The sequence below is a fragment of the Pelobates fuscus genome, chromosome 9, assembly GCF_036172605.1.
Source record: "Pelobates fuscus isolate aPelFus1 chromosome 9, aPelFus1.pri, whole genome shotgun sequence".
In the NCBI taxonomy this organism is placed as follows: Eukaryota; Metazoa; Chordata; class Amphibia; order Anura; family Pelobatidae; genus Pelobates; species Pelobates fuscus.
This window is the reverse complement of record NC_086325.1, coordinates 139,150,284-139,165,515: the sequence shown is the minus strand read 5'-3', so window position 1 is coordinate 139,165,515 and position 15,232 is coordinate 139,150,284. Positions and strand designations below refer to the sequence as shown.

The following is a 15,232-nucleotide window of genomic DNA, read 5'->3' as shown; positions in this document are numbered from 1 at the left end:
AACCTGAGGGACCTGTCACCCAGACCACTTCATTGAGCTGAAGTGGTCTGGGTGACTATAGTGTCCCTTTAAAACCTCTGGGGATCTACCTTTTGAGTAGCCCTGCTGTACAGGTGTTATGGTACTTTTTAGCAGTAAACCAAAATGTTTAAATGTCTATCTGTTCCTGTCCGAATTAATAAAATAAATTGCGTATATACGCTGAAGTAATTAAGTCTGACACACAAGGTTCAGGTTAAAATAACTTTGAGAAAATTTATTGGCAAGTGATTAAAAAGCGGACGCGCAGGTCCTTTTAAGAGACATTTTACGTCATCATTGATTATTAGAATATCAGCAAATAAACATCATTAATTGGATTAATTGTTAAGTGTCGGGATTAGTGTCCTCCTATCAATATTATTAATTGGTTCAAACAACTAAGTGGTTAGTCCCGTGTCCACCCACCAAGAGGTGGGATTGTTCTGGACACGGGTGGGGGACAAGGGGTCTTGAGCGTTATTTTACACGGTCGGTGATCTCAGGCCTCGTGGCCAGGTGCAAGGTCTCTTATGAATAGAACATTTCATTACTACTGTGTTCTCATGGCCTTCAGACTATACTATGTTGCAAATCTTAAGGAAAAGTCAGCAATTCCTGTGTTAATCATGTCTTTATAGAAAATACAGTCTTTGTTCTATTGTATTAGATGTGCTGGGAAATTCTGTCATGTAAGGTAGTTTTAAAATGAACAAGTTAGGTTATGAGGACAAAATGGAGGATTGAAGAAGTCAGGTTATGAGGACAAAATGGAGGATTGAAGAAGTCAGGTTAGGAGGACAAAATGGAGGATTGTCATGGTATAAAGTTAAAATGGAGTTAGTGCAATAATTGAATACAAGAACAATAAGGTTTTTTAAATAATCCCACATCAGTCCCCCCCTATGAAATGTTAGATTCTAAGAGATAAAACTTTATTAAGTTAGTACCAGGAAGACGTGTTAACCCAAAGGCACAGAAACCCCGTGGCCGCTAGCTAGGTGTTAATGCAAAGTGCAAGACTGTCCCTAGATCTGACCCTAATAGGCTAACTCATCCGTCAGTATGGCTCTCGAACACTTCACACCCACGGGTATCCCATGGCAGCTAACCCACCACTTCTCCACACGGGGCCTTTACCATTCACTGACAGATGCTGTCCCTGAGCTAGTCCCTTCCTAGAATTCCTGCACTTTATCAACAAAAGGGATTGTTTGCAGCGGCAGACAGGGTGAGTTGATGTCTTGGAGATCTTGGTCATCAACTTCGAGATGGGTGAAAGTGGGTGCCGCTTGGTCAACAGTCTTCATGAGGGATTTTCTCAGACATGGGAGGATACAACAAAAGAGAAGAGCAAAGATAAAAAGAAAAATTAGTATAGCCATACCAATATGCATTAAAGCCTTTTGCCATCCTGTCATCCAACCAAACCATCTTTCCCAGGGATCTTGTATCCCAGAATTCCTTTTCAACTCTATAGACAGGTCATTTAATTTCTCAATGGCTAATGTAACTTTACCATTAGGGCCTGTGTTTTCTGGGATATAGGTACAACATGTCGCCCCACGTTGGGCGCCAAGTTGTTATAATATACTCCTTTCTTTTTCCATTTTTGGATTTCTTCAGGAGTGACTGCAGCTTGCTGTTCTCGCAAAATTCGCAAATCAGTAGGAAGAGTTTGCAGAGCAAAAATAGGGACGACTTCTTCTTCTTCTTGTCCGGACACTTCTTCATCCACTTCCTGCAGATCCCTGGCTGCTAGCTTAGCAGCCTGATCGGCCAAATGGTTGCCCTTTGCTTCATCTGTATCTAATTTCCCATGGGCCTTTACCTTCAAAACGGCCACTTCTTCAGGGAGTAGGAGGGCATCCATTAGCTCCTTGATTGCAGTACTATGTTTGACTGGTGTACCGGCGGTGGTAAGAAATCCTCTTGTCTTCCAAATTAGGCCGAAGTCATGTGCCACACCCAGAGCATATCTTGAATCTGTATAGATGTTGGCACGTTTTCCTTCGGAAATTTTGCATGCTGAAGTCAGAGCCTGTAATTCAGCTTCTTGCGCAGACATTGCTGGCGGTACGGATGATGATTTGATAACTTCGTCTGTTGTGGTTACGGCATATCCTGTATGATATCTTCCTTCTTCATCAGCATATCTTGAGCCGTCCACAAACAGGGTAAAATCTGGATTTTGTAATGGATTCTCATGCACAGTTGGTAGGTGTACTGTCTCCATTTTCATCTGTTCAAAACAGTCATGAGGTGTTTCGGGGTCATAATCATTCACTATGACCAGATCTTGAAATTCCTTTTCTAGGAAGTGGCGTGGCCATGCTTCCAGAAGGTCAGTTGCTGGGTATTTGACAATACCATTTTCCTGTAGCTGTTCTTCATCCATGGTGGCCCATAGCTTTGCCATGGGCCCAAGATCATTCCATGACCTTGTCTTCAATTTGGTAACAGGAATATGTGGGATAGCAGTATCCCAATGGCGGTAGAGGTAGTTAAGTTGTTGAGGTAGTTGGATCAAGACCATGCTATTGCCTTCAGAGTCACAATAGAAATCTTGAGCAGTGAGCTTCACATCAGTCCAGTGGTAAAGCTCATCTTCATAGCAAGGTTCGGGAGTAATGTCTGGTTTGTACCACATGGTACAGAAGGCGTAATCTGGGCCTTCACAGAGAGGCTTCTCATCTTCATAAAATGTCAAATGCGGATGCATGACTTTCTTGATACATCCACAAAGCAGGTAAATGTAGGTTTCATCTGTGATAAATCTATAATAGATACCCCCCTCAGGGAGTGGAAGAAGAGTGGATGGGTTAAGAACTTGACATCTTTGGATTGAAATGTTGTCAGGTAGAAGAAGATGGCACTGGAGGCGTAGGTGTCTGGCTGGAGACACGTGCTTGAGCTGGACTTGGTTGATGATGGCAGAAATGTCATGAGGGGCCAAAACAACCAGAGGGTGGCCAAGGACCAGGTCTGAGGTTCTTTCTATGAGCTCCCTTGCAGCAAAAACAGCCCTGAGACAGGAAGGAGTCCCTCTGGCCACAATGTCCAGTTGACATGAGAAATATCCAATAGGCCTCTGGCGGCCTCTTAAGTCATTAGTTTGGGTGAGAACTCCTGTTGCGTGGCCTTGTCTTTCAGAGACAAATAATTTGAAAGGTTTTGAGTAGTCAGGTAGGCCCAAGGCAGGAGCAGAAGCAATGGCACGTTTGAGAGCATTGAAATTGTCCAGAGCTTCATTAGGCAAACAGAAAGGGTCAGACTTAAGTGCGTCATAGAGAGGCTGCATGAGCAGGGAGGCTTCTGGGATCCATGCTCTGCAGTAGGAAATGAGGCCTAGGAAGGCATGGAGGGATTTTGAAGTCCTTGGAGTTGGAATATCCAGTACAGCTCTTACCCGGTCCCGAGTAAGATGTCTGGTACCTTGAGATAGGCAATGTCCAAGGAAAATTACTGAGGGTTGGCAGAACTGTAGCTTGATGAGCGAAGCTTTGCATCCTTGTTCTGCCAAATAACAAAGCAGACTAATTGAGCACTTTTCAGTAGTGGGTATATCATCTCCACAGAGCAGCAAATCATCCACATACTGGAGTAGAACAACTTCTGGGTGCTCAGCTTGCCATGGGTCAAGGATAGTGGCCATGGCCTTTGCAAATTGGCTTGGTGAATTTTGTGCCCCTTGGGGCATGACAGTCCAGGTATACTGTTGCATCTCATGGGTGAAAGCAAACAGGTATTGGCAGGATGGGTCCAGTGGGACACTGAAAAACGCATTTGCTAGGTCAATGACTGTGAAAAATTTTGCAGATGGTGGGACTCCAGAGAGCAGAGTATGGGGATTTGGTACAAGAGGGGTGTCCAGGACGGTAGCTTCATTGACAGCACGGAGATCCTGAACCATCCTGTACTTCTCTGGCTCACCTTTTGGAGTTTTCTTTTTCACAGGGAATAATGGGGTGTTGCATTCAGATTTACATTTCACCAGGGCACCCTTCTCTAAGAGTGCCTTGATGTGGGTAGAAATGGCAGCGGCCTGTGCTGGTTTTAATGGATATTGTGGTTTTCTTGGTAATTTAGCTCCTGGAATGAGCTTTACCACCACAGGGGGAACATTTAGGTGACCTATGTCCTCTGGGCCTGAGGACCATAACTTGGCGGGCACCTGTATTTTTAATGCCTCTGGGAAATTGGACCTTAATTCTGCTGCTTTCTCACGGGGCTTTTCTAAATGCAGCATTAGAGGCAAGGAGCACAAGGCTGAGGTGTCTGATTCAGATAGAGGTGTGGACATCTCTACCTGCCCATCCGGGGTGAAGGTGATGGATGCTTGCAAGCGTGAGAGAACATCAGCACCTAATAGGTTAATTGGGCATGTGGAGGATACCACAAAGCGGGCAAGCAGGCTAGAGCCAACTCGTAATGGAGTTGTTAAAGGGCTATGTCTTGGCTGGCCATCTACTCCAACGCAAGAGACATCAATATTTGACAGAAATGATGGGTCTGGCAGGTCTTGTTCTCGCAGAACACTACGGGCTGCACCTGTGTCAACTAGAAATGTGGTAGGGTGGCCTTCAATGGGCAAAGTCACTGTGGCAAGTGGCCCCCCCTTATCCCCTGTAGACACTGCCATTACAGGGGTTACAGACACAGGCTTGCCAATTTCCTAATCATCCGGTTCCTCAATTATCGGAACCTGTTTGGTGGCTTTGGGAGCCGGGGCAGGTTTCGAGGGCTTTCTGGGCTCCCTTGGCTCCTTTTTAGGTTCTGGACAGTCACTTCTAAAGTGCCCCTTGGCTCCACAATTAAAACAATGTCCCCCCTCCTCCGGTCTAGTACCTTTTGGGACTGGGGTGGAGCGAGATACCATGAGAGGAGCTGAAGTGGATCTTCTTGGGGTCTGAGCGGATTCCAAACCTCTAGCAACTAAAAGTAGGGTGTCCAGGGGAACAACCTTATATTCAGGGCGTGCAGCAATGATTCCCTTGCGTATAGAGTCTTTAACACCTTGGACAAACGCACCTGATAGCATTTGTGAATGAATCTTGTCAGTAAGATCAAAACCCAAATCTGTAAACATTTGATACAGTCTTGCATGAAACCTTTCCACTGATTCTCCTTTATCTTGAATAACATCAGTAAGGCCAGCAGCCTGATCTGCAAGTTTGTCCTTAGCCCATTCTCTTAATTGGGTGCAAAAAGTTACTCCAGAGGGGTAATCAACATCACTGTTGAGCAGATCTGTACTGAGGTGTCGGGCCATGCTTGGCCAATATGCATCCCCTGCTTTAATAGCACAAATGCTCAGCAGATCACGCCATGCGGCTGAATAAGTCTTTTGAATTTGAACTATCCCTCGGTAGAAGGGCATAGGCTGTTTTTCTGGGTCAGGGAGTGATTTCATCAGAGCACTAGCTTGAGTGGGGTTAAAAGCAACATACTTAGGAGGGGCCCGTTCTCCCCGACCCTTGTGGCCGAAGGGATCATCGATAGAACGATGAGTTGGGGCTCCCGCAGCAAGCTCCGATGAGACATGGGACACCCTGTCCTCCTCGTCATCATCGAATTCTATGATATTGACTCTTCTACGCGGTGCAGGGCCCGAGTGAGGTGAAAGGATCGGTGGTTGGGAATGAGCCCCAGATGCAGGGGTGGCTAGCGAGTCATAACCTGGGGACAGGTAGTCACCGGGGATTACCGGCATCAGGGCTGAACTGGGGGCCGCCATATTGGAGGCGGGGAAAGGAGTTGCTTCAGGATTAAGGGAAGAAGCGGCGGCCATATTTGATATGGGCACTTCCGGGGCAGATTGGGCCGGACTGGGCATGACCGGAACCTGGGGAGTGGCTTGGGGAAAGGGAGGGTAACCGGGGTAGGGCAAGGCCATGGGATATGGGAAGGGGTAGGGCCAGGCAGGGGAGGGCAAAAGAGTAGGGTGGGCAGGTACGGTTATGGAGGTAGGGTATTGGACTGGGGCGGAGCTGGTTATGGGAGGAGACAGGACGGGATTAGTAGGGATGGATGCAGAAAGAGGAGTCGTAGCATGGGAGGGAGGGGTAGTTAGTTGGGCGGGTGCTGATGGAAGGGGATTAACCATAGAGAGGGATTGCAGGGAGGAGGTGGCAGATGAGATGTTAGGATTAGGCATAGAAGGGAGCGTGGGGATGGCTGAGGATGATGGGACCATTAGAGAAGGGGAAGGGGTAAAGAAAGATCCATCAGAATTCAGGACCGGGCAGACAGGGGAGGTGATGGGATGGGATTCGGGAGGATTGGGAGCGGGGAACATAGTCAGCTGGCCATCACCTATTGCTGACTGAACCTTGGGGATAGACATCCCCTGGGCGCCATTTTGGGGCGCTGGCTGAGGGAAAACCCCAGCAACACAATTTTTATGATACACAAACAATTTCACACCTTTGTGATTTATTTCTTCCTCAACCCAACCTTCTAACTGAATAGCCTTCGCTACTCTGTACCATGCTTCAGCAGTCTTTAATAAACCATTATCTGTAAGCTTGCCTTTCATTTCTGCTAGTAACTTGCGCCAACTTTCTGGTTGCAATCTCCCACATGTCGGTACAGCAATTTTACATACTTTTGCAATCTTTTCAACACCTTTAACCATCTCCTCACCCTCTCTGTTCTCTACCAAATCACATGCTAACCAGCCCTTGCTGGGCTTATCTAAATCCTGTCCCATAGTCCCTTTACCCCTATACCAGCGTCCTAGATATAGAGAGAGAGAAGGAAAATTGAACAGGAACGTCTACAATGCTCGACTGCCACCCGAGAATCGTGGGACTTTCTCAGGTGCGTCTTCCCAAAACGTAGACTAGTCACTGAATCCGCCTACCCGGGGTGGTAGACACGGATTGGAGCGAGGTGAGAAGTGTGTGACCAATCACTTCTCTTTTAAGAGGAATGGGAGTGGATAGTATAATAATATAGAAAGTGTAGAAAAGATGAAAGGCAAGGAAAAATCCTTAGAGACAGACACAGGAGTACATGAGACTCCTCGTTAAACAAACACGATAACAATACAGTTGAAATACAGTGCATGCATCACAGTTCAAATGAAATCAACAGTAATTCCTTTCCTTTACTCGTGTGCTTACTCCAAAGTCACCTCCTTCAACCCCGTAGTGTCTCTATAAAACCCACTTATAAGTCTCACTACCACAAATAAACAGAAAAACTGGAATTCCACCAGCCCCAGCGCTCAGGGCTGTGGTTACCAAAAGAAAACTGGAATCCCCCCAGCCGAAGCTGAGGTTTACCAAAACTGGAATCCCCCCAGCCTCGGTACTCGGGACAGTGGTTACCAAACTTGGAATTCCACTAGCTCCAGTACTCGAAACTGTGGGTTACCACGTGCACAATGAGGCTAGCTGAGCTCTCAGAGTGTCACCAGAAGGATCACAGGAAATTATGAGTCTACACAAAATCCACAGTTCCAACAATCCCCCTTTTTCCTTACAGCCACAGCCACGAGGCTCCTAAAAGAGGTAAACAGGCAAAGAAGACCCCCAGGAACGCATCCACAGGTCAACCCCCCCTTTTCCCTACAACCACAGCACCGTGGTTCCTAAAAGGAGTAAAACAGGTAACAGAAGACCCCCAGGAACGCATCCACAGGTCCACCCCCCCCTTAATCCCAAAAGGGGCAAAATACAAACAGATAAACAGACAAACCGAAGACCCAGGCAAATCCCCTCAGGTCCACCCCCCTTTATCCCAAAAAGGGGAAAACAAGCAAGACAGAACCCCAGGCAAATCCCCTGCAGGTCCACCCCCCCTTTATCTCAAAATGGGGAAACAGGCAAACAATTCAAACACAATTCAAACACACCCAGGCAACAGACTAAAATGCAGGTAAACAAATGAGTAACGAGACACCGGGCAAGATATTACCTGTCTTTGATGTCCTCCCGGGAAGCAGTCACAGACACGTGGACGGGTCAATCAAAGGGGCCGGAACATACCGGTGGCTCTGCAGAAGTCTCTACCGTGTACCTGGAGGTGATCAGTCTCCTTTCCTTCCCCCTGGATTCCTCCGTCCACCCTTGTCTTCCTTAGGACGGCTCACCGGCCGGACATAGCCCGATGCCCCACGTTGGGCGCCAAGTTGTTATGGTACTTTTTAGCAGTAAACCAAAATGTTTAAATGTCTATCTGTTCCTGTCCGAATTAATAAAATAAATTGCGTATATACGCTGAAGTAATTAAGTCTGACACACAAGGTTCAGGTTAAAATAACTTTGAGAAAATTTATTGGCAAGTGATTAAAAAGCGGACGCGCAGGTCCTTTTAAGAGACATTTTACGTCATCATTGATTATTAGAATATCAGCAAATAAACATCATTAATTGGATTAATTGTTAAGTGTCGGGATTAGTGTCCTCCTATCAATATTATTAATTGGTTCAAACAACTAAGTGGTTAGTCCCGTGTCCACCCACCAAGAGGTGGGATTGTTCTGGACACGGGTGGGGGACAAGGGGTCTTGAGCGTTATTTTACACGGTCGGTGATCTCAGGCCTCGTGGCCAGGTGCAAGGTCTCTTATGAATAGAACATTTCATTACTACTGTGTTCTCATGGCCTTCAGACTATACTATGTTGCAAATCTTAAGGAAAAGTCAGCAATTCCTGTGTTAATCATGTCTTTATAGAAAATACAGTCTTTGTTCTATTGTATTAGATGTGCTGGGAAATTCTGTCATGTAAGGTAGTTTTAAAATGAACAAGTTAGGTTATGAGGACAAAATGGAGGATTGAAGAAGTCAGGTTAGGAGGACAAAATGGAGGATTGTCATGGTATAAAGTTAAAATGGAGTTAGTGCAATAATTGAATACAAGAACAATAAGGTTTTTTAAATAATCCCACATCACAGGCATTCTCATAGCTCTTTGAGTGAGGGCCTACACAGCTACTGTGTACATGTGCAGCATTGAATAGTTTCATTGATTTAAAAAAAAAAAAAAAAAAAATCCAATAAAAACACAAATTGCAGCTTTTATATACTTGGCGAGTAGATTCATCCTAAATCTTTACATGCCTGAAGCAATTTGCAATTTTAGTCGTAACTACTACATATCACATCAATTCCTGCAATTAAAGGGTTTGCAGTACATACACAGCACTAGTGTTGATGGCCTGGACTGAACGGCAAAACCCACATACTGGCCCACTCATAATCACGAAAACCAGAAAGATTCTTGTCCCTTTTCAATAGGCAGGAGCCATGCAGCCTATATCTTATAAGGCTGAAAAAGCACATGTTATAGCTACTGATCAACTAAGGTAGAATGTCAGTTTCCTGTGTGTTGGTGCAGGGAGTTAACCAGTAAACACACAAAATATCATGTATGTGTTTGGTTTTATCGTCTCCCACTGGTTCTCAACAAGTTTCAAAGGTAAACTTGGTATCATGATAATAGAAACCGTCACTACTACTGCTTTATTATTTTATTGCTCATACATTGTCATTGTGATTGCTGCTGCTGCTTCTTCTGACAATTTGTGCTTGAAATTTTCTTTTACTGCATGAATATGTGACATTTGTTTGTTACGATGCCATTCGGAATTAAAAAGAACTAAACAAAAGTAGATGCGCAAGGATAGATCATATTAATGTTGTTCTTTGGGAGTGCTAGCTTTTAGTTGGTGAGAAATTTGTCTCAAATATGTGTACGCGGAACTGTAGGTAATCTACTTTCAAACGGCAATTGTGATAAAAAGAATACGATAATATCTGTTTCTGTTAATATTGCCCTCCTCTACAGATTAACCAGGGCCCCATTCCTATTAAACATGGAACTGCAATCCTTGCTGTATTTTTTTGTTTTTTTTTATACCAGCCTTGTGTGTTGTTAATCAGGGAGGTGGTTATACAGAACTGCGGTGGCCAAAATAATTCTTGGGCTTATTCCACTTGCGATCTAGAGAGCATGAACAGGAAGTTGGTTAGATGAACAGAGAAACAAAACTGAAAGCAAAGGCTCACGGAGAGTGAGAGAAAGTGAAGAAAAATCGACACCAAGCTCTTATCTGTGAACAAAAAACTGATGTATTAACCCCTTAAGGACCAAACTTCTGGAGTAAAAGGGAATCATGACATGTCACACATGTCATGTGTCCTTAAGGGGTTAATCTGCGGTTGCCAGATAGCACCTCACTGCCATTTATGGCTTGTCTTTATGGTTGATGACGGATAAAATAGACTGCATGGTGTCATTTATTGCTTGTTTTTTTTTTTCTCGGGTAGGCGAGAAACTCAACAGAACGCACAGCAGTGAATGAACGTACAAGGGCAGACCGGAGAGATGGTGCAGCCAACTGAAGGCCCTGGCGTGGACTATGCCCCAAGTGCAGGAGGTCCAGGGAATTCTTTGTTAGGAATGCCAGACACCTTGCCTCATGAGCTTGCTAACCATGAACTCTTTCAGCGTCTATTAGCGGAGAACCAAGACTTAAGAGGTGAGAGACCTGATTCCATTATTAAACGCTCTAGTCCTTCAAACATCTCTATGCTGGAGTTGGTATATTTTATGGTGGCTCCCTCAAATGATTAGTGCTGTCATCATATCAGGTTAATAAACTCAAGATCTAGAATGACCCTATAACTTCTTCCCATTTGTCAGTGTTGGCATTGTTCTTAGTTCATGACCCTTTACTTTTAAGCTCGTAGTGTAAAATTATTTTATTCAATCCCATTTTATTGATGAACCCTAATCTATCTCTAATGCAAGTCATGGGTGATGTCGATGAGCCACCTTTGCAAATCCGACCCAGTGATATTTTCCTTTAGTAAGATCAAACCGTATAACATTCAGGGTTATTCACAAAACTCAGAATTTCAGGAGTTCATTCAGAATGGCAAAAATAGCCAGGTTGCGACTTTGGGTTTGATGAAGAATTTTTCCAGATCAGCTATTGGAGCTACATGGAATTTATTGAGTGTGTGTGTTTAAATAAATTATATATTTTAGTTTGGGGGGTTTACCATGTCATTTTTGCTCAATAGATGCTTTACAGCAAAGCAACACTATGCTACGCAAACGGCACACCGAGATGCTGGCATTGCAGGACGCACAGAGAAACGAGCATCAGTTCATAGCATCTAGATTCAGTGAAGCACGGGACTTGGTCCAGAACCTAACCAAGGAGCGCAACGCCTTGCAAGCTCAACTCGAGCTGGCCAAAAAACAACTACACCAGGTCATAGCTAAGGAAGAGCATGCTCCAGGACGCACAGAGGAGGAAAGGAGGCAGCTGGCTGAGGTTTCTGACACAAGGCATCCACCGAATACAAACGAAGAGGTACTGTGCATTCATACTATTTCGCAGTAATGGAATCCCAGTATGTTTCTTTAGTTGTAGTAATATAACATACTTTCCCAGGATCTTCAGTTCCCTCCGTCTGCGTTGTGCTTATTGTTTCAGTGTCTTGTGGCTCAAGTCCTACCCTTGCTGATGCCACCCCATACGTATGCATGACTCTCTATACTTAAGCCAATGACTCTTCCATAACTTGGATATGCCGTGATGGGTGGCTTGTCTCTGTTTCACCAGCCCATGGCACCCTCCCTCTCGTTTCCACCTGTCGTTTAAGGCATTCATCACTAACAGGGTTATTTCCTAAAATGAGAATTTAAAAGGAATTTCAAATTTAAGGAAAAATTCTCTGTTGGCTGTGCTTTCATTTCCGCTACTTTGGTCTTAAATTTGAAATTCACTTAGAATGCTCGCTTTCGTGAATAATCTTGTTCCCAGAGTCCTTTGGGTATCTGGGCCAAGGCATGCATTTATTAAATCGCCTTTTTTTAAATAGTTTTTTGGTTTTATTTGTTGCATTTTCTGCTTCGCCAGCCATTCCTTCTGTGCTTTCTGTTCTGCCTGACGCCTCGGTTTGGCCCCTGTCTGACCACTCTGCTGTGATTTGTTAGGACAACACCAGCCCAGGGAGTTCTTTATCATCCTGTGAAACTCTCACTCACAGTATGTGTGAGACGATCAGGAAGTCAGCACCAGACCTTGTTGGGCCAACCCGATCCGAGCAGGTGAGACAGAAACCTATCCTTTGTCTGCATACATAATATGGGGTAGATATGTTTTGGGTTTAATACATATTTCATGCACTCACTGTGAAAGGTTAGAAGCTAAGCAAAACATTCCAAGCTGATATATTGCCTTCCAAAATGTGCAATGGAAAAAAAAAAAAACACATTTTGAAGACTCTTTGCTGCCAATCCCCTGGGCTTCTTGGCTTCTGCAGTGTCTGTAGCTTAGCGAATCCTGACGCTCTAATAATATTCTGTGGTGTCATATTCTCTAGAAACCTACACCGCAATGTTGTCCTAAAACAAAGGTGGTTTCTGGGAGTGTTACTTTAACTACTGATCACAGCCACGCTCCCCCCCTCAAATAGGGCTTACAAGCATCCATCGCCCCTCTCTGTGCTAGTACCCAGTGGGCAAATGGTAAAAAGCATAAATGATGAATAAAATAATTGACATTTAATGCGTAATATAAAATGAACTAAACATGTTTTAATTGGAGAATAGTGGAGCCCCTTCGCCCCAATAGTCCGCTATCAAATGGTTCCAGTTCCAGTTCTTCTCCATATTGTTTCTTAATTTATTTAACATTACTGCCCAGATGTGGCATTATGTGAGTAAAATAGAGAGCTCTTGAGGCTATTTGTCTCACAAAGCCAGGGTTTGCTAAACATGTGCTACAGAAACACATGGTTAGCAGCACTTGTTGCTCCCTTACCTGTCCCTTTTTGTGCAGGAAAAGCTACACTTGCTAATGGAATCAAACCTCAAAATCAGACAAGAGAAGGAACACCTTACTGGCACCCACAGCACAAAGGAAATCAGAATGAGGGTGAGGGAGTTAAAAAAAAAAAAAAATCTACTGCTTTAGATGGTATGTCCTGCATGCTGACGCACACTTACCTGTCTTGTGCTATTTCAGATAGAAACAGGTGACAGGGAGGCACGCACTGAGGTTGATAGCTTGCAAGGAGCTGGAGAGAGGTGAGTTCCTAGCCTGACAGCTTCTCTGTATACTTAGCTGAGTGAATGGAGTGAGAACCTCATGGCTGGTGTCTTTTAGGAACATCCGACTAGAGCAGGAATTTCAGAGGAAGCTGCAGGAAGCTGAAGACCAGTGAGTACTAAAATCTTCTTGATAAAATAATTCTTAGGGCATGTCCTATGGTGAACAAGTTCTGGAGTAATGTAGCTTTAACCCGTTATGTATCTGTGATCCTCTGTGCCAGAAATAGAATTTGTCCATACATTTTCTACACCAATACCTTATCTAGAATAACAGTTTTTGTAGAGTGCAAGTGTCACTAAATGAGCAGAGCATAAATGTTGTAGAAATGGACATTGCCTCACCAGTTATAGGTTGCAAGGTAAAGAAATCACAACCGGAGAAGCCACGACAGAGGGGTGATTTCAGAGACTTATTCCGCAATGCACATGGCTCTATTAGACTCACAGTGCTCTCCTACATGGTGAGCTGCTCGGACTCTTCAAAAGCATTTTCTGTAGAAGCTTGAGGATGAGTTTTACCTGCTCAGTCAAAACAGATTAATCTCCCACAGTCAGCTGATTCCTCACCGGTAACCATGGCTGTATTAAGACCCTGCTATCTGTCTACCAAAAATAACAATAGCTGGGGCGGGGCCTGACCGCCGGTCGGATCAGACACGTTTTGTCTGAGCTCCTGCTTCTGAGCTTGGAAAACGGAGCCAACTGCGGACCAAAAACAGACACCGACCTGGAAATGTGACCAAAGCACCACTCAGGCGACGGTGATTCAGGGGACACCTAACAAGAACCCCAGCGGCGCCAAAGTAACCCGACAAGAGCCGGAGGCCTACGAGCTTGAGCCTGGGTGAGACGGCCGCTCGCCCGGTTCTCCGACCGGCGCTCTGCCACCCCCCCCCCCTGGACCGGGGGGGTCATCCCGGTCCCCACGGGTGGCCACATAAGCATGCCGCAGAGCCTTCACACAGGCCCTGATAAACACAGAGATCGGAGATGGTTGACTCCAAGATGGCCGACAGCCACTTCTCTTGAGCGGGAAACTCCGCTGACACCAAGTAGCGCACCAGTAAGTTTGGACTCTACCTCACAGCGGAGCCCTGCAGCAGCCCCCGCGACAAGCCTTATGCCCACATCACGCCTGCAATGAGGATAAGGGGGTGTGGAGGCGGAGGGGGAGCGGGAAAGAGCGGGCCCCACCAGAGCGCACTTCAGATAACACTGCTACCACACGCAGCGGGCCCACATGGGCTGAGGGCCACAGTGGAAAGCCTCCCGAAGCACTAGCCGCACACGCCGGATAACCGAGGCCGCTGGCGGCGACTACCACCAGGCTCTACAGCAGTGCCCCCACAGGGAAGGTACTCAGCCTCCCAACACTCCTGAGACCTCCTACCCAAGAGACTGACCTGCCTCACACGCTGACGACTAAAGTGGCTCTCAGTCAGTCACCCTCTCCAGCTACAACACCCCTGAACAAGCGGAGCATCGGCTGAACCGACCTTATCACCGAGGCACCAGCCACACACAGCAAGCAGTAGACAGGTCGGAAGATCGGCTTATAGACCCCTCACACTTGCACGCTGGGACCCTCTCATAGAGACATTGTGGATCGGGTATCGCCTGATATACACCCTTCACATGACTTTGCACAGCGTTCTATGATGCAGAAAGTGTAATGCTCATTTTTCTCTTTTTTTTTTTTTTTTTGTGTGTGTGTTTTTGTTTATTTGTTTCATCAGTTTGAAATTAGCCTGCTTCTCCCATTGTTCTAGCCTGTCAATTATATTCTAGATGTCACGTTTTAACTGGATGCTCGTAGCCTACTAAATATACATTAGCATGATATAGCATATAACTTAGTTCAGTCTTAGCAGGCAGAGTGGCTACAAAACATAGCATAGAGCAAACATGACCTCTATTTGTTAAAAGTGAAATCATCTGCTGCAAAGTAAATGAGAAGCACTAGAAGATTACTTAAACCAAAGGCGCAACATGACGGTTATACTATAGTTATTACACGAAAAATGTTTATTGCTTGTACCAAACGACAAAACATAGCGAGAAAAATGTGCAGTTCTTTATAATCGAACCTCCCATGCGTACTCCACATACACATATCTAAGCCTGCTTAACGAAGT

The 15,232-nt window shown here is 45.2% G+C and overlaps 2 protein-coding genes across 5 annotated transcripts in view; one reads left to right on the top strand and one right to left on the bottom strand.

Moving 5' to 3' along the window:
* Positions 1-15,232, bottom strand: part of G6PD (glucose-6-phosphate dehydrogenase) — a 239,085-nt gene that overhangs the window by 36,640 nt on the left and 187,213 nt on the right. The window lies entirely within an intron of this gene.
* Positions 1-15,232, top strand: part of IKBKG (inhibitor of nuclear factor kappa B kinase regulatory subunit gamma) — a 30,984-nt gene that overhangs the window by 8,937 nt on the left and 6,815 nt on the right. Inside the window, exons 2-7 of one of the 4 annotated variants that reach the window (XM_063432540.1) lie at positions 10,298-10,509; positions 11,057-11,352; positions 11,979-12,092; positions 12,826-12,921; positions 13,012-13,073; positions 13,153-13,206. In XM_063432540.1, the coding sequence (XP_063288610.1) occupies positions 10,329-10,509; positions 11,057-11,352; positions 11,979-12,092; positions 12,826-12,921; positions 13,012-13,073; positions 13,153-13,206 (803 nt within the window). In that variant the 5' untranslated portion in view covers positions 10,298-10,328. The remainder of the gene's footprint in view (positions 1-10,297; positions 10,510-11,056; positions 11,353-11,978; positions 12,093-12,825; positions 12,922-13,011; positions 13,074-13,152; positions 13,207-15,232) is intronic. The other 3 variants (XM_063432542.1, XM_063432541.1, XM_063432543.1) reach the window with 3 other exon arrangements.